Source organism: Leptopilina boulardi, unplaced genomic scaffold, assembly GCF_019393585.1.
Source record: "Leptopilina boulardi isolate dan_hultmark-lab unplaced genomic scaffold, ZJU_Lbou_2.1 LbouV2_110, whole genome shotgun sequence".
NCBI lineage: Eukaryota > Metazoa > Arthropoda > Insecta > Hymenoptera > Figitidae > Leptopilina > Leptopilina boulardi.
The window spans coordinates 190,857-208,774 of record NW_026137653.1 but is presented as its reverse complement, the minus strand read 5'-3'; the positions used below and the strand labels follow the sequence as shown (position 1 = coordinate 208,774).

General features: G+C 20.8%; 4 protein-coding genes across 5 annotated transcripts; all 4 read left to right on the top strand.

Annotated features, from left to right (window-relative positions):
- Nucleotides 1-416: 416 nt before the first annotated feature.
- Nucleotides 417-3,231, top strand: LOC127277090 (odorant receptor 9a-like). Its single transcript, XM_051297921.1, has 9 exons — nucleotides 417-612; nucleotides 723-842; nucleotides 915-1,032; nucleotides 1,103-1,364; nucleotides 1,988-2,098; nucleotides 2,188-2,278; nucleotides 2,636-2,772; nucleotides 2,900-3,032; nucleotides 3,117-3,231. The coding sequence occupies exons 1-9, from the start codon at nucleotides 472-474 to the stop codon at nucleotides 3,168-3,170; spliced, it is 1,167 nt and encodes a 388-aa protein (XP_051153878.1). The 5' UTR covers nucleotides 417-471; the 3' UTR covers nucleotides 3,171-3,231.
- A 585-nt stretch (nucleotides 3,232-3,816) lies between these two features.
- Nucleotides 3,817-17,305, top strand: LOC127277136 (uncharacterized). The gene is made up of 19 exons (XM_051297999.1): nucleotides 3,817-3,962; nucleotides 4,089-4,208; nucleotides 4,287-4,404; nucleotides 4,479-4,746; nucleotides 4,843-4,953; nucleotides 5,034-5,124; nucleotides 7,038-7,174; nucleotides 7,311-7,443; nucleotides 7,560-7,562; nucleotides 9,224-9,341; nucleotides 14,507-14,679; nucleotides 14,988-15,107; nucleotides 15,185-15,305; nucleotides 15,428-15,689; nucleotides 15,799-15,906; nucleotides 15,997-16,087; nucleotides 16,550-16,686; nucleotides 16,834-16,966; nucleotides 17,186-17,305. The coding sequence occupies exons 1-19, from the start codon at nucleotides 3,822-3,824 to the stop codon at nucleotides 17,237-17,239; spliced, it is 2,439 nt and encodes an 812-aa protein (XP_051153956.1). The 5' UTR covers nucleotides 3,817-3,821; the 3' UTR covers nucleotides 17,240-17,305.
- On the top strand, nucleotides 8,491-10,562 carry LOC127277111 (uncharacterized). Its single transcript, XM_051297951.1, has 7 exons — nucleotides 8,491-8,673; nucleotides 8,788-8,907; nucleotides 9,224-9,341; nucleotides 9,527-9,788; nucleotides 9,875-9,985; nucleotides 10,055-10,145; nucleotides 10,247-10,562. The coding sequence occupies exons 1-7, from the start codon at nucleotides 8,533-8,535 to the stop codon at nucleotides 10,394-10,396; spliced, it is 993 nt and encodes a 330-aa protein (XP_051153908.1). The 5' UTR covers nucleotides 8,491-8,532; the 3' UTR covers nucleotides 10,397-10,562.
- Nucleotides 11,218-14,021, top strand: LOC127277098 (uncharacterized). 2 transcript variants are annotated; one of them, XM_051297931.1, is made up of 10 exons: nucleotides 11,218-11,374; nucleotides 11,879-11,998; nucleotides 12,067-12,187; nucleotides 12,310-12,571; nucleotides 12,730-12,837; nucleotides 13,068-13,158; nucleotides 13,267-13,403; nucleotides 13,544-13,676; nucleotides 13,752-13,902; nucleotides 13,984-14,021. In XM_051297931.1, exons 1-9 carry the CDS (start codon nucleotides 11,237-11,239, stop codon nucleotides 13,803-13,805), a joined length of 1,164 nt encoding a protein of 387 aa, XP_051153888.1. In that variant the 5' UTR covers nucleotides 11,218-11,236; the 3' UTR covers nucleotides 13,806-13,902; nucleotides 13,984-14,021. The 2 variants fall into 2 exon arrangements, with proteins under 2 accessions (XP_051153888.1, XP_051153896.1); XM_051297939.1 differs by having other exon boundaries at nucleotides 13,544-13,680.
- Nucleotides 17,306-17,918: the final 613 nt, after the last annotated feature.

The following is a 17,918-nucleotide window of genomic DNA, read 5'->3' as shown; positions in this document are numbered from 1 at the left end:
TTTTTCATAGAAATGCTTCTAATAATTTTTACAAAAAAAAAAAAAAAAAAAAAATTGTATAAGTAATATAATCGGCGTATATTTATCAAAATTAATAATTTCTGAAATATCTTTAAAACTCAAGACGATCCTCATTCTTTGAAAGTCAAATACAAACTATAATGTCTCTTATGGACAAATATTGATTTTTTTCCTCAAAGTGATAATAATGGGGTTTTATTAAATCGAATGTTTTTAAATAATTTATAATCATTTAATATGTTCTGTGAAATTGAAGAAAACTTTTTGATTTGAGAAACATTATCTTAAAGTAAAGTATAGATTAAATGCTAATTAATATTAGAATAGGAATATTCAGTTTCTTCGTATTGGAAACAATTATTTTAAATTTTACGAATGTACTGTATAATTATCACTGTGTAGAGAATATGGAAAAAACAAAAAGGGGTGAGTATCATTTCACCATTGAACATGGAAGCATATAATTCTCATATGAAGATCAATAAATATTTCTTATGTGCCACTGGGCTATGGCCTTATCAATCGAAAGTTACACAAAAATTAATTTCTTTCTTCATTTGGCTTAGTCTCATAAGTTTTCTGATACCACAAGTAAAATAATAATAATAATTTTCGCTAATTAATTTTTTTTTTATTTATTTTTCTTTTTGTTTTTTCAAACAAATTTTGTTCGTGAAAAAAAATATATTTATATCTTGTAGATACTAGCTTTAATAAACAATTGGGGTAATACCGACATTGTAATTCAATGGCTTCCACCCTGCTTTGTCAATCTTCTCAGTATAAGTTGTTACGTGCCTGCTTCTATAAACAGAAATAAAGTAAAAAATTTTGTATTGAATTTTTTTTTGGAAAATATTTTAATTTTCTTCCCTTCCTTTCTTTTTTTTTAGATAAAATTAATTTTATCAAAAATGAAGGAAGATTGGCAATTATGTGAATCAAATTCAGAATTTCAAATTCTCAATAGTAATGGAATTTTGTCAAAAAATGTAAACAATGCAATATATGGTAAATAATTGCCAAATAATAATTTTAATTATATTTCAAAAAAATAAATAAAAAAATTTTTTTGTTTCAGTTTTCTTTTACATAGCAATGCTGGAATTTCTTACAGTACCACTTATTCCCAGTTTTTTGGATAAAATAAAACCATTAAATGAATCCCGTCCAAGAAGATTAATTATGGTTACTGATTATTTAGTGGATTCAAATAATTATTATGCAGCAATAGCCGCACATCATTGGCACGTTTCTATTATAACAATTACACTTATTTTAACTGTTGATGGAATATTTAGAGCTTTCATCTATCACGCTTGTGGTCAAATGGAAATATTAGGGTACAGATTTTGTTTCTATTTTTTTTTTATATATAATTAAATAATAATAATAAATATTTCAATAATATTGAATTTATCACTTGGTGAGTGTATATTAAAGTTATTAAAATTTATCAATCTTCCAAGTAAATTGTAATATTTGAAAAAAGGAAAATAAAAAATAAAAAACGATCCCTTTTCGTAACGTATCGACAGCTCAGCTGTCCTCATCAGAAACTAAAAAAATTGTTTTTTTTTATTAAAATAACAATAATTTACAATTACTATAGTTAATTAATTTTAAAATTTTGAATATTACCGAAAAAAAGTCAGTGAACACTGAACAGAAGTCACAGACTTTTTTTTCGGTAATATTCAAAATTTTTAAATTAAATTACTATAGTAATTGTAAATTATTGTTATTTTAATATTTTTTTAATAAAAAAAAACAATTTTTTTAGTTTCTGATGAGGACAGCTGTGCTAAGAAAAGGGATCGTTTTTTAATTTTTATTTTCCTTTTTGCAAATATTACAATTTACTTGGAAGATTGATAAATTTTATAACAACTTTAAAATAATAAATATTGTTATTATTATTATTACAATTATAAAAATAATTAATTAATTTGGCTCTGATTTACAGATTCAAGATGAAGAACATTGTAAAAATAGATTACAACATGGATATTTCTGATGAAAGAAATGTACAAAGAGAAATTAAATTCTGTATTCAGAAGCATAAATCAGTTGTAATGTAAATTAAAGTAAATTTTTAATTACATTATTAGAAAATTTAATTTAAATAATGTACTGGCTATAATGTATAATTTTTTTTTTTGCAAGGTTTGTGAATCAGATAAATGATTGTTTTTCTACCTCATACTTCATGGGATTAGGATTTAATATGATAATGATAAGCTTCACTGGCGTTCAGGTAATGAAAAATTAATTTCGTCCGTCTGTCCGTCCGTCAGTCGTACACTCGTAGGGTTGCCATGGTAACAGTTACCATAGAAACCGTTACCATGACAAACGTTACCATAGCAATCGTTGTCATAAAAACCGTTACCGTAGCAACCGTTACAAAAGAAAAATGAATTATTAATAATTGATTAATAATTTAATTATTTTTTAATTATTTATTTTATAAAATTTTTTTTTAATTATTTTTTTTATAAAATTTTTTTTTAATTATTTTTTTTATTTTTTTATTTTTTTAATTATTTTTTTTTTATCTTTTCTTTTTTTTATTCTTTTTTTAAAAATTATTATATTCACAAATAATCTTTAGTTAATCATGAAATTGGATGATCCAAGTGAAACTTTTGCAATTTTGTCATATACTATGAGTCAAATTCTTCGTCTATTTAGTTTAACATTACCATGTCAACGTTTGATAGATCAGAGTACTTTACTTTCACTAAATATGTAAGTAAAAAAAAAAAAATTTTTAATATTTTGACATAAAATGTCAGTTTTATATTGAATTTTTTAATTGTTAATTTTAATTTAGAATATTAAATATAATTTATAAATAATAATTTTGAAATTTCAGCTATAATAGCTATTGGTATAATTTATCTTTAGAATCGAAAAATTTATTGAAAATAATAATGTTGAGATGTATGAAACCGTGCACTTTTACTGCAGGAAAATTATACACTTTTTCCATGAGTAATTTCGGTGTGGTTAGTATATTAATTTTTTTAAATTTTTTTCTGACAGATTTTGATTGTCATTTAATTTCTTTTGTTTTTTTTTCTATTTTTCAGGTTGTAAAAACATCCATTTCATATTTTACAGTTTTATTGTCTCTACGTAATTAAAATATTTTAAAAGACTTTTTTTTCCATTATGCAAATACGAATTTTTTATACAATTATAAATTTTATCTATTATTTTGAGCTAAGACTTTTAATTATTGAAATTATGGAAATTATATTTATATAGTTGTCATTAGAAATATGTGTTATAGAAAGATATAAATAAGTAAAGAAAATAAATTGTTTAGAATTATTTTTTATTATAATTTTATAATTTTTATTATTTTTATTTAATTTGAGAAATAAAATATAATAAATTTCATACGTCTGAAATTTCTTCATTATTCTTATATAGCGATCCTCATCCTTCAAAGGTTGATTTTAGACTGTAAATGTTTCTTATAGAAAAAAATTGATTTCTCAAAGGTGTATATGAGAATTTATTTTTCCAATATTTCTCAGTACTTTCAATGCAATTGAAGAGAATTTCTGTTTTTTTTTGTAGTTGGAAATATTATCATAAAGAAAATGATAGATGATATTAATCAATATCAGGAAATTTTATAATTTCTTGGTATTATTTGAATGCAGTAAATTTTACACTGAAGATAATTATCTTACAGATATGTGTACTATAATTTTTATTATATGATATATACATAGTGAATGAAAAGTCTTAAAGGGTTGAGTGTCATTTCCACAGGAGACATTGAAATGGAAGCATACAATTCTCATATGAAAATCAATAAATATTTTTTATGTGCCACGGGACTATGGCCATATCAATCGAAAAGAACAAGAAAAATAATTTCTCTTTTTATTTGGTTTATACATATAAGTTTTTTAATACCACAAGTAAATTTTTTTAATTATTAAAAATTGGTTTCTAATAAATTTAATATTACAATAAATTTTTTTATAAAAATTTTTTTTTTTTTTTAATTTAATTTGTTTTAAAAGTTAAAATTTAAAATCTCTTAGTTACTGGCTTTAAGAAATAATTGGGGAAATACGGATATTTTATTTGAATGGCTCCCACCATGTTTTGTGAATGCTGTTAGTTTAAGTTGTTTCACAGCTGCTTCAGTTCATAGAAATAAAGTTTGTATATAAATTTTTTTTTTTATTAATCAATTTTTGGTTCTTTTTTTTTGTCTCCATAATTTTAATTTCTTTTAGATAGAATTAATTTTATCGAAAATAAAAGAGGATTGGTTGTTCTGTGAATCGGATGAAGAATTTGAAATTTTGCATGAAAATGGAATTTTAGCACGAAATTTGAACAATGCAAGACTTGGTAAATAATAATAAATTTTTTAAAAAAAAAAAGTGTTACAAAAATTAAGATTTAAATTTAATTATGTATTTTAGTTTTCTTTTATATGGCAATGCTACAATTTCTTACCGTACCTCTAATTCCAAGTTTTTTGGATGCAATAAAACCGTTAAATGAATCTCGGATAAGAAAACTTATTTTCCCTACAGATTATTTAGTTGATTCAAATAACAATAATTATTATACGATAATAGCGATACATCATTGGCATGTTGCTGTTATATTGATTACAATTATTTTAACTGTCGATAGAGTCTTTATTTTTTTTATCTACCACGCTTGTGGACAATTCGAAATTTTAGGGTATGAAGAAAAAAATTTTTTTTTTCTTTTTATACATGCATTTATTATTATACATAATATAAAATAAATAATAAATTTGCCTCTTTTTTTTTGCAGATTAAAAATGAAGAACCTCGTAAATATAGATTACAACATTGCTTCTTATAATGAAAGAAATGTACAAAAAAGAATTAAATTCTGCATTGAGAGGCACAAATCAGTTCTAGTGTTTGTATTTTATATTAAGAATATTAAAATAAATTTTAATTACATAAATTATAAAAAAATGGTTTGAAATTTTTTTTTAGGTTTGTCAATCATATTAGTGATTGCTTTTCAGCGACATATTTTTTGGGTTTGGGATTCAATATGTTAGCGATGAGTTTCACAGGAGTTCAGGTAATATTTTTTTATAATCATAGAGAGAATTCGAAAATATTAATTATATAATAATAAAATGCTTGGTCTGTCTTTCTGTCCTAACTTGAAGTTGGCCTTTTCTGATTTCACGTGTTTTTTTGAATAGTAATCTTGTGTCAAATTTTGACAATTCTTTTTCTCATTTTTGCCAAAGTTGTATAATTGTGTTTCCAAATTTCGGAATAAGTTTCTTTAAAATTCCAAATTTGAAAATTCAATTCACAAAGCTGAAGTACACAACGTTTACCAACGAAATTTTTTTTTAAAGTTGTATATTGATTCAAAAATTGTATACAAATACAAAAAATTTATGATGAGAAAAAAGATGTGCCAGGAAATTTCGTACAAGCTAGTAATTTGAAAAAAATTTATTTTTAAAAATTAATTTTTAAGGTACAAGGGGCCAACGAATACCTATTAAATATTAATTACAAAAACACAGGCCTCGAATCAACTTAAAGACACAAAAAGTCGTTTTAGTCGATTTATATTCCAAAAAAAAGTGGATTTGTTTTTTATTTTAACAAAAATATTTTACAGATTTTTAAATAAAAAAATTTTTTTTTAATAATAATCCTTTTCAAAGGGTTAAAGTTGAAATTTTTAGAAATAATTAAATTTCAAAAGATATTGTTAATTTTCAAACAAATCATTAAATTTTACAGAACTAAAAATAATTTATCAAACAATTTTTGGGAAAATATTTTTTAAATTTAATTGAATTTTCAAAGATTTAAAATTGAGATTTTAGAAATTGATTGAAACTTTAAGTGTTTTGTAATTAATTTTAGATAATTTCACTAAAAATTTATTATAAAATGCGGACAAAATACAATAATTTAAAAATCATTTTTAATTGAAAAATCGTTTCAGATAGTTGAATTTTCAAAGAATATTATTAAAATAGTTAAAAATTAATTGAATTTCCTTAGAGTTATAATTGAAATTATTAAATTTCAAAAAAAAAAATTTTCGATGGAAAATTTTAGAAATAATTAAATTTTAGATGCTTTTAAGTTCAAATTATTGAAAATTCAATTAATTTTGAATTCAAATATTTGAGAATAATGAAATTTAATTTTGATTTAAAATTTGGAAAATAATTGAATTTCAGTTCATTTTGAATTGAAAATTTTGGGAAATAATTGAATTTTACTTGAAATTTTAGATAATAATTTAATTTAACTTCATTTTTGATTAAAAATTTGGATAATTAATTTTGAATAGAAATTTTAGAAAATAATTGAATTTTATTTCATTTTAAATTGAAAACTTGGTAAATAATAAAATTTTAAATTGAAAATTTTGGATAATTATTGAATTTTTAATTGATTTTGAATTAAAATTTCGGGTAATAATGTTTATTTTGAATTTAAATTTTTAAAAAATAATTCAATTTTATTGTGATATTTTTTTTTAAATTATAAACAATTGTTAAATTTCAAAAAAAAATTTTAATTGAAAAATAATTTTGATATAATTGAATTTGTGATGTATTTCATTAAAATTATTAAAAATAATTAATTTAGTGAAGAATCATTTTAGTTCAAAATTTGTTAAATAATTGAATTGATAGAAGATCTAAAGATCTACATTTTATACTAAAAAATGTATTTTATTTACATTTTTTTCAAATTTAAAAAAATGTCCCATTTTATTAAAATAAGTCGATAAAAGTCGTATTTTTGAAAAAAAGTCGGAAAAAGTCGTATAATCCGAGGCCTGTAAACATATAATTTTCATTATTATCATTTAATATGTAATAATATTCTAATAAATTAAATTATTATTAATAATATTAATCTTTAATTTCTTTATAACAAATAATTAAATATTCAATTTGGCGCGCGTTTAATTTTGCTAGTTTGTATTAATTAATATTAATTCTACAGTTGGTGATGAATTTGGATAATATTCGAGAAGCTTTAGCAATTGGTTCATTTACTTTGGGTCAAGTACTTCGTCTATTTACTTTAACAATACCAAGTCAACGTTTAATCGATCAAAGTTCTCTATTGTCACAAAATATGTAAGTAAAAAAATATTTGCAATTAAAAAATTTCAACAATCCTTTTTTCTCATATTCAAAAATATTTAATAACCTATTAATTTAATAATTTATTTTGCAAAATGGAATCATTAGAAAAATAATTTTGAAATTACAGATATAGCAGCTGCTGGTATAATTTATCACCAGAGTCAAAAAAATTGTTGAAAATAATAATGATGAGATGCATAAATCCCTGCACATTTACAGTGGGAAAATTATACACTTTTTCGATGAGAAGTTTTGGTATTGTTAGTATTATTTTTTTTTTTAATTGTTATCGTAATTTTAATTTAAGATAAAAGATTAAAATTAATTAATTTTTTTAATTTTCAATTATTTAATTTCATTGTGTTTTGTTTTTCAGGTGGTAAAAACATCTATTTCATATTTTACAGTTTTGTTATCAATGCGCAAATAAGGCGAGAGGAATTTTTTGTTTTTTTTTAATTTTGCGCTTGATGAAATTCAAAAACTTTTTAACATTTAACAAATTTTTCATAAAATATTGCAAATAAGTGTATATTTGTATAAGAAATTTTTATACAATTCTTGTTCTTTACAATAAGAAAAAGAAAATTCTAATAAGAATTTAAGACTGACTATAATTTTGTAAACGTGATTAAATTGATTCAGATTAAAGTACTACTACTATAATTAAAAAATTTTAATTTTAACAATGTTACAAATTTTTTTTAGTTTTTTTTTCATATTAGTTGCTCCTAGTTATTAATTTTTTTAAACTACGATTCAATAAACAACGATTCCTCCAAAGTTTATGATGTCACAAATTAATCAATCTGCGAAAATTATTAATTCTTGGATAATTAGAATAAAATTAATTAATAATTCAATAAATTTCAAATTTCCTTACTTTTTATGGAATTTTTTATAATAAATTTTATAGAATCATTCTGGTACTAAATTTTATATTTTACTTTTTTAACTATATTTGTTTATCGATTCAAGACGATTATCATCCATCAAAGGTTGAATTGAAACTGCCAATGTTTCTTATAGGAAAAAAAAAAATTGATTTTACCTTCAAAGAAATTATTATTTAAAGGCCTTTAATAATTTCTATTTTATTTAATAAGTTCAATGAAAATGAAAATAACTTTTGTGTTAAGAAACAAGAAAATGTTGTTTTCTCTTAAATTATAATCAATATTAGATTATAGAAACATTGAAAATTTCTTCGTATTATTGAAAGCCAGTCAATTTTACACTGAAAATAATTATCTTACGGATGTGTACTATAATTTTTATTGTATGCGGTATATAGAGAGAGAATGGAAAATCTAAAAGGGTTGAGTTTCATTTCTACAGGAGACATCGAAATGGAAACATACAATTCTTATATGAAAATCAATAAATATTTTTTATGTGCCACTGGACTATGGCCTTCTCAATCAAAATTTACTCAAAAATTAATTTCTTTTTTCATTTGGCTTAGTCTTATAAGTTTTCTCATACCTCAAGTAAATATTATAAAATTTGTTTTGGGAAATTTTTTTCTAAAACATTCAATTATATTTTATTTTACAAATTTTAAAAATAAATATTTTTCAATAAAAAAAAATATTATTTATTAGTTGGTGGCATTAATACATAATTGGGGTAATATGGATATTTTAATTCAATGGCTTCCACCTTGCTTTATAAATGTTGTTAGCATAAGTTGTTTCACAGCTGCTTCGATCAACAGAAATAAAGTAAAGAATATTTATTTAATTCTTATGTAATTACACAATTTTTTTTTTAATTCCTTTCCAAATTTTACGTTTCTGTTTATTAATTTATTTTTTGTAAAATTTCACTGAATTTTTAATTTATTATTTTTTTGTTTCAATTTTACATCACGTAAACACAGAAAATTAAAAGGCATTAAAATAAGCGTTGCAGCTTATTTTAATGCCTTTTAATTTTTAATTTCCAAAATGGATTAAAATAAGCAAAATTGGATTAAAATAATAAGCGTTGCAACTTATTTTAATGCCTTTTAATTTTCTGTGAAATAATTTCTTTTAGATAAAATTAATTTTATCGAAAATGAAGGATGATTGGCGATTTTGTAAATCAGATTCAGAATTTGAAATTTTACAGGAAAATGGAGTTCTAGCAAGAAATCTAAACAATTCAAGACTTGGTAAATAATAGCATAATAATTATTATTATTATTAACTATTAATAATAATAATTTTCAAATTTATAAAAAAAAATTTATTTACTGTTTAGGGATAAATTTCTTTTAATTATTATTGTTTATAACTTTTTGTTTTTGTTTTTGTTTTTTTTTTAAATAAGAATTAATTAAAATAAAATTTATTTCAGTTTTCTTTTATTTAGTCCTAGTGGAATTTCTTACTGTGCCACTTATTCCCAGTTTTTTGGATGCAATAAAACCATTAAATGAATCCCGTCCAAGAAGAATGATTATGGTTACAGATTATTTTGTGAATCCAAATAATTATTATGGAGTAATAGCCGCACACCATTGGCACGTATCTATTGTAACAATTTCACTTATTTTAACTGTTGATGGAATTTTTACATTTTTCATCTACCACGCTTGTGGACAATTTGAAATTTTAGGGTAAATAATTTTTTCTCTTTTTTTGGTATACAAAATAATAATTCCTTTTTTTTTTATTTAATAAATTTCGTTTCTCGTTTTTTCAGATTTAAGATAAGAAATCTTGTAAAAATAGATTACAGTGTAACTATTTTAAATGAAAGAAATGTTAAAAAAGAAATTAAATTCTTTATTGAGAAGCACAAATCGGTTCTGATGTTTGTATTTATTTAATTAAAGTAAATTTTAATTATAAAATAATAATAAAAAATTTTAATTTTTTTAAGGTTTGTGAATCATATTAGTGATTGCTTTTCGATGTCATACTTTTTGGGATTGGGATTAAATGTTATAATGATAAGCTTTACAGGAGTTCAGGTATTTTTTTATTTTTTTTTTATTTTTTATTTTTTTATTTTATTAATTATACTTAAGAGAGTAAGAGAGAAAATTATAGAATATATTAAAAAAATCTGCAGTTGGTAATGAATTTGGATGATCTAAGTGAAACTTTTATAATGGCTTCTTATACCATGGGTCAAGTTCTTCGTTTATTTACTTTAACAATACCAAGTCAACGTTTAATCGATCAAAGTTCTCTACTTTCACAAAATATGTTAATATGTTAATTAATATGTTTATTACAAAAAAAAATTTATAATTCAATTTTAAATAATTTTGAAATTTCAGATATCATTGCTATTGGTATAATTTATCTCCAGAGTCGAAAAATTTATTGAAAATAATAATGATGAAATGCATAAAACCCTGTTCTTTTACAGTGGGAAAATTGTACACTTTTTCAATGAGTAATTTCGGTGTGGTTAGTATCATTTTTTTTTAAATATTGTATAATATTTATTTAATTATACTGTATTTATTTTTAAGGTTGTAAAAACATCCATTTCATATTTTACACTTTTACTATCGTTTCGTGAGTAAAAGACAATTTTTTTCTACATTGTACTCTACAAAAAAAAAAGACTGACTAAATAAAAAATTAAATTCAAAACAAATATTTGTAATTAAAAATGTATGAACTAAGTTTAATATTTAATGTAAAATTTTTTCAAGTTTTAATAAAAAAAAAAAAATATAATTGAAAATATTATTTTTATTTCTTAAAAATAGATCCTTACTTTCCAATGGTTGAAATCAAAGTGACATCCTCTGCTTTATGTTTCTTATGAAAATTATTGATTTTCTATTCCCTACAAAGAGACAAACGTTTCTGAATAGCAATTTGCATTAATTAACTTTCACTATGCATTGAATCGAAACAAGGTGATAATTAAAACTTATTATCTTAAAACTCTGTTGAGGTAAAATGTTTTTTTAAAAATATGAGACTTTTGTTTTTGAAATATTTAATCAAGATGAAAAAGGAAGTGGAAATAATTATCTTACAATGATTATTATTGAAATAATTTCTAAGTGGTAAAAACTTTAATCCTTTTTTAGCAAGCAAGATGGAAACATATAAGTCTTGTTTGAATATTAATAAATATTTGCTATCTTCAATTGGCTTATGGCCAGAACAAACGAAAATAGGAAATTTTATGAAAAATTTAATTTGGATTAGTCTTTTTAGTTTTTTTTCTGCACAGGTATTTTTTTTGAAAAAATTCAATGTCTAAAATCAATTCTTTTCAAATAATAATATGTGAAAAAATTTATAAATACATTAAATAATAATAATTTTCAAATAATTAATAATAAAAAATAAAATAAATATAATAAATAATAATTATAAAATAATTATAATAATTATAATAAAATTTGAATATATAAGAAAACTAAATGTCATTATATCAAGTAGGAATATTTTAATTGTGAGAAAAAAATTTTTTGTACTACTTATGAGCCATTGTGGAAAGCTCAATAAAAAACATACCATTGGGCACAATTAATATTTGAAAAGTAAATTTTTTTTTTATTATTCTTTTTTATTTCCGGAATACCGGAAATTTTCAAATTCGACTAATGGCTCATAGATTGTGCATTCACTTTCTAAAATAAAATTCTAAATTTCGAAATGCCATGAAGGTGATAAAAAAAAATTTTAATCATAATAAATAAATAGAACTGATATAAAAAAAAAAAAACGCCAGGTTGCAGCTTTGGTAAAATATAGACGTGATATGGACATGATTATTCAAACATTACCACCCCTTTTTGCCAATTCAATCAGCATTGCTTGTTTCGGGGCATTTGCTATTAATCAGGACGTGGTAAGTTTAAAAAAAAAATTAAAAAAATAAAAAAATTAAATAGAATTTTTTTTTCTGTCAAATAATAGATTGCACTACTTTTATCGAAAATGGAAAAACATTGGATTCGTTGGACAGAAAATTCTGAAGAAATTGAAATGATTCGCAAAAATGCTACAATTGGAAAAAAATTAATAGTTATTTTTATAGGTATAATTATAATTGATTTATTTGAATTAATGCCAAATTAAATTAGATAAAAAAAAGAATTATAATTAAAAATTTTTTCCAAAAAAAAAAAACTTATTTTTTGCTAATATTTTTTTTTTCAGTTGTTGCCTATGGAGTTTCGTTTGAATATATTTTTATGCCACTTGTTCCTGTATTTTTAGATATTATCAAACCATTAAATGAATCTCGACCAAAGAGATTAATGATTGTTGCATATTATTATGTGAATTCAAATGATTATTATTTTTGGATATCTCTACACGCTACCTATTCATGCGTTGCATTTGTCACTGTTCTTTTGAGTATTTATGGAATGTTCATTGCTTTTATTTATCATGCTTGTGGACAACTTGCAATTTTAGGGTATTGAATATAAATTTTTATTTATATAAAAAATAAAATTTTAATTTTTAATTAAATTGAGAATTTTAATTTTTAATTAAATTGAGAATTTTAATTTTGAAATTTTAATGCTTTCAATATTTTTAATTAATTATAATAATTTTATATATATGTTGTAGATTCAAATTGAAAACCCTTGTACAAATGAATCATGATCCATTGAATGATGATGAAGAAATACTACAGGAAATTAAATTTTGCGTCAAATTACACAAATCAATTATAATGTATGAAAAAAAAATGTATCTAATAACATATTTTTTCATTAATACAATTTGATGGTTAATTATTTAATTTAATTAAATAATTTTTATTTAAATTATTATTTAAATTAAATAATTCTTATTTAAATTAATTAATTATTATTTAAATTAATTAAATAGGTAATTGTTATTTAATTTAATTAAATAATTATTGATGATTATTGATTAATTGTTGTTTTATTTATGAAAAAAAGATTTATGAATGATGTTAAAAAATGTTTTTCAACTCCCTATTTTTTTGCAATGGGTTTAAATATGTTAATGATGAGTTTTACAATGATACAGGTGATAAAAAATTAATTATTTATTAAATATTTATTAAAATTAAATATTTATATTTTTTTATATGAATTTTTTCCTCTTAAACAATTAGTGCATTTGTTTTATACTTAGATGATTATTAATATCCATGATCCAAGAGAAGTTATTGCTTGTCTTTTTTATACTTTTGGACAAATGTTTATGCTTTTATGTCTAACGCTTCCTTGTCAGCGTTTAATTGATCTCAGCCTTCAAATACCCATTGATATGTAAATTATCTTCAACTACTTTTACGATTTTCAATTTTTTTTTTTTTTTTTTTTTTTTATTACAAACAAAAATTAAATTATTTTTGTCTATTTTTTACTTGAAAAGTGACTTTTAATTGTTATATAATTATTTTTTTTAGACACAATGGATTTTGGTACAAAACGTCATTAAGATCACAAAAAATGTTACTCATAATAATTATGCGAACCTCAAATCCATTGACATTTACTGCTGGCAAATTGTATACTTTTTCGATGGAAAATTATGGCGCTGTTGGTAAAATTTTAATTTAATCAAAAATATGATTTACTTTTTTTTATTTTGTGTTTTTTTTTTGTTTGTTTAAGGTTGTTAAAACATCTTTTTCTTATTTAACTGTATTGACGTCTGTTCGAGAATAATTTCAATTTTAGTAAAATATTGTTATCGAAGTGAAGAATGTAAATTAAATTTTTAGTATAAAAATTTATTACACTTTGTTCTCATATATTTCTTCTGGTAAGAAGTTTCTTCGAATGTTTTTTTTATTTAAAATAATATTTTATTAATTATTAATTATTTTTGTTAATTAATTTCCAGATGCTGTAGAAGTAACAAAAATAATTTTTTTATAGTTACATTTATTGCAAATAAATATTTTTTTTTATTTTTTAACTAAATAAATAATAAATATTTTTAACTAAAAATTTTAACTCACTTTGTTGATAGTTTAAAAACTGTTTATTAGCTATCTTTGTTACTGATAAAAATTTAGAAAATATATTTACTATTGTTTTAATCCATTTAATTTTAAACGTTCTTTACTGTCAAACGATTGAAATCAAACTGACATCCTCTGCTTTATGTTTCTTATGAAAAATATTGATTTTCTTTTCTAAAGTGACACCCTCAGTAATTTGCATTAATTAACTTTCTTGCATTGAATCGAAACAAGGTGATAATTAAAAGCTTATTATCTTAAAACAACGTTAAAGGAATATATTCTGAAAAAAAAAAAATAAGGGAAACTCTTGTTCATCTTTTTAAATATTCAAACAAGACTTAAAAGGAACTAAATTTTCTGTTATTGTCCTATAGCCTAGTTATAGTATTTTATAAAAAGGTTTTTTATTCATTTCTTACATATATAACACAATGGAAACATATAAATCTTATTTGATAGTGAATAAATATTTTCTATGCGCTATCGGAGCTTGGCCAAAACAGAAAAAAATAAAAAAATGGGCAATTTCTATTTTTGTTTGGATCAATCTTTTGAGTTTTCTTGCTGCACAGGTAGAGAATTTTTTTTTCGCAATGATTCTTTATTGAAAAATTATAATAAATAATTAATTAACAAAAAAAAAAAAAACTAAAAATAAATAAGTAAATTAGTAATTTATAAAAATAAATTAAAGAAAAGTATAAATATTAAATTAAAAATTAAATTAAAAATTAAATTAAAAATTAAATTAAAAATTAAATTAAAAATTAAATTAAAAAATAAAATTAAAAATTAAATTAAAAATTAAATTAAAAATTAAATTAAAAATAAAAATTAGTTAATTAAATTATAATTGAAAATTTGTTTTGATATCGACTAGATTACAGCTTTAGTAAAATTTGGACACGATTTTGATATAATTATAGCTACACTACCACCCTTTTTTTCCAATTCAATTAGTATTGCTTGCCTTGTGGCAATTTCTATCAACAGTGACAAGGTATCTTTATGAAAGAAAAACAATTTTTTTTAATGCATATTACAAAATATCAACACCAATTTTTATAAATGCGTCAGATGAGAATAATTTTATCAAAAATGGAAAAACAATGGATTTATTGGGCAACGAAACCAAATGAAATTGAACTTGTTCGTGAAAACGCTGACTTGGGCAGAAAATTGAGTATTAGATTTATAGGTATATATGAAAAATTATTGCACAAAAAAAATAACTATTTTTTTATTTAATATTCTAATTTGATAATTTTTTTTTCAAATTTTTTTTTTAAAATTATTTATTATTTGAATTTTTTTTTTTAGTTGTAGTTTATGTTATTATGATTGAATATCTTTCGGTGCCAATTATTCCTATAGTATTGGATGTTTTTAAGCCATTAAATCAAACTCGATCAAGGAGACTGATTTTTGTAGCAGATTATTGTGTAAATACAGACGATTATTATTTTTGGATATTATTACACGCTATTATTGGATGCGTTACACGTGTAACTGTTTTTTTGAGTATTGATTGTATTTTCATTGTTTTCATATATCATGCCTGTGGACAGCTTGCAATTTTAGGGTGACAATTAATTTTCAAATTTTCAATTTAATTTTTCAAATTTTTAATTTATTTTCAATTTATTTATTTATATTTATATAATTAGAATAAATTTATTTTTATATTGTAGATTCAGATTAAAAAATCTTGTGTCAATTGATTATGATCAATCAACAAATGATGAGGATGTAATGAAGAGAATTAAATTTTGTATTAAATTACACAAATCAATTATAATGTTAGTATTAGATTATTATTATTATTATTATTATTATTAATTTTAAATTTTTTTCAAAATTGATGATTTAATTGTGACTTTTTTTTGAAGATTTGTGAATGATATTAAAGAATGCTTTTCAACTCCATATTTTTTTGCAGTTGGATTGAATATGTTAATGATGAGTTTTACAATGATACAGGTAATAAGATAATATTTTTAAATTGATAATTTTACAAAAAAAAATTCAAATTTTATATAATGAAAAGAAAATATTAATTAAAAGTAAAATTCATTTCAAAAAATCAATCATTTGGCAATTTATTAAATTAATTTTTATTTATAATAAAATAATTGTATCAAATAATATTATATTTGCATCAAAGGTTGATTCAAAGGAATTAGGTTCGAATAGAGTTTATTTGATTCAAGAAATTTTTTTTTAGTTTATTTTATAATAGTGACTCTAAATAAAAAACTAAATTAAATTATTTGAATTATTAAATTTAATTATTTAAATTATAAAATTTAATTATTTAAATTATTAAATTTAATTATTTAAATTATAAAATTTAATTATTTAAATTATTAAATTTAATTGTTTTCTATGATTTTTTTTTACTATTATCTGATTAATTTTCGAAATTATATAATTTTTTTTCAGATGATCATAAATATTCACAGTCCAAAAGATGTTTTTGCTTTTCTTTGTTATGCTTTTGGACAAATGTTTATGCTTTTATGTCTAACGCTTCCATGTCAGCGTTTAATTGATCTTAGCCAACAAATACCAACTAATATGTAAATTTTTCAAAATTTTTTTATGATTTTTAATTAGAAAACATTTTTAAATCAAAAAATAATTTCTTTTCCCATTTTAATATAAAAAAAAAGAAGTAAATATTTTCATCAAAATCATGAAAAAAAAAAATCAATTTTTTCTTTTAGACACAATGGATTTTGGTACAAAATGTCTATAAAATCACAGAAAATGTTGCTAATAATAATAAGACGATCGGCAAATCCCTGTACATTTACGGCTGGAAAATTGTATACATTTTCAATTGAAAATTTCGGTGCTGTAAGTATATACCTATGTTTAAATTAATTAAATTATATTTATAAAATTATAAAACAAATTTTATTTAAAAAATTTCTTTTTCAATATTTAATTTAATTTTTTCTTAAATTAATTTCTTAAATTAATTAAATTATATATTTAATATAAAATTATAAAACAAATTTTATTTAAAAAATTTTTTTTTTTTCAATATTTAATTTAATTTTTTTCTTATTTAAGGTTGTTAAAGCATCATTTTCTTATTTAACTGTTTTATCATCGGTTAGAGAATAAATTTGTTCAGTTTTTGAAACATGAATTAATTTTTTGGTATTATGAAATTTTGCGCCCTTTTTTTAATGGTATGTTTAAATTTTTTTCTAATTTCTCATTGTTTTTGTTTTTTATTTTTATTATGTTATTCATTTTTTTATCTTATATTCACGAAAAAAATGTTCGCCTAAAACAACGATAACTTTCACTGGAACAGCGATATGTTTCACTAAAACAGAGAAACTTTTTGCTATTCTAGAGAAAACATATCGCTGTTCTAGATAAAAATTTTTTTTTCCGTGTTCTAATTTAATTTTAAATAATTATATAATTTCACATTTATTTATATGATATATTAATCACTTATATTTTTTTTTAGAACCAAAACTCCATAAATCAACAAATTTTAAATGTAAAAAACTTTTTAAGGGCTACATAATTTTTTTTTAACATTTACAAATATTTTTCTGTATTTAAAAAAGTATTTGAAAAAAATACCAAATAGACCCGGCTGATTGACTTTTTTTTTTTGTTAAAAAGGTTTTATATTTTACAAAAAAAAAAACTTTCCAAAATCATAAATGCCAATATATATATATATAGTAAACTTGAAGAAGTTCTCTTCAATTAGCTTGTTGCATAATAAAATATTTATTAGATATCATTGTTAATGATAGAAATTTTATAAAAGTGAAAATAA

What these genes read in the sequence shown, in the direction of transcription:
- LOC127277090 (XM_051297921.1), top strand. Translation starts at nt 472, where the DNA reads ATGGAAGCATATAATTCTCATATGAAGATCAATAAATATTTCTTATGT. An exon ending in CTTCTATAAACAGAAATAAA is followed by an intron (nt 843 to 914) that starts GTAAAAAATTTT and finishes CTTTTTTTTTAG; the next exon opens with ATAAAATTAATTTTATCAAA. An exon ending in CCATGAGTAATTTCGGTGTG is followed by an intron (nt 3,033 to 3,116) that starts GTTAGTATATTA and finishes TCTATTTTTCAG; the next exon opens with GTTGTAAAAACATCCATTTC.
- LOC127277136 (XM_051297999.1), top strand. Translation starts at nt 3,822, where the DNA reads ATGGAAGCATACAATTCTCATATGAAAATCAATAAATATTTTTTATGT. An exon ending in TCTCTATTGTCACAAAATAT is followed by an intron (nt 7,175 to 7,310) that starts GTAAGTAAAAAA and finishes TTGAAATTACAG; the next exon opens with ATATAGCAGCTGCTGGTATA. An exon ending in ATTGAGTATTAGATTTATAG is followed by an intron (nt 15,306 to 15,427) that starts GTATATATGAAA and finishes TTTTTTTTTTAG; the next exon opens with TTGTAGTTTATGTTATTATG.
- LOC127277111 (XM_051297951.1), top strand. Translation starts at nt 8,533, where the DNA reads ATGGAAACATACAATTCTTATATGAAAATCAATAAATATTTTTTATGT. An exon ending in AAGCACAAATCGGTTCTGAT is followed by an intron (nt 9,986 to 10,054) that starts GTTTGTATTTAT and finishes AATTTTTTTAAG; the next exon opens with GTTTGTGAATCATATTAGTG. An exon ending in TAAGCTTTACAGGAGTTCAG is followed by an intron (nt 10,146 to 10,246) that starts GTATTTTTTTAT and finishes AAAAATCTGCAG; the next exon opens with TTGGTAATGAATTTGGATGA.
- LOC127277098 (XM_051297931.1), top strand. Translation starts at nt 11,237, where the DNA reads ATGGAAACATATAAGTCTTGTTTGAATATTAATAAATATTTGCTATCT. An exon ending in ATTAATAGTTATTTTTATAG is followed by an intron (nt 12,188 to 12,309) that starts GTATAATTATAA and finishes TTTTTTTTTCAG; the next exon opens with TTGTTGCCTATGGAGTTTCG. An exon ending in TGAGTTTTACAATGATACAG is followed by an intron (nt 13,159 to 13,266) that starts GTGATAAAAAAT and finishes TTTTATACTTAG; the next exon opens with ATGATTATTAATATCCATGA.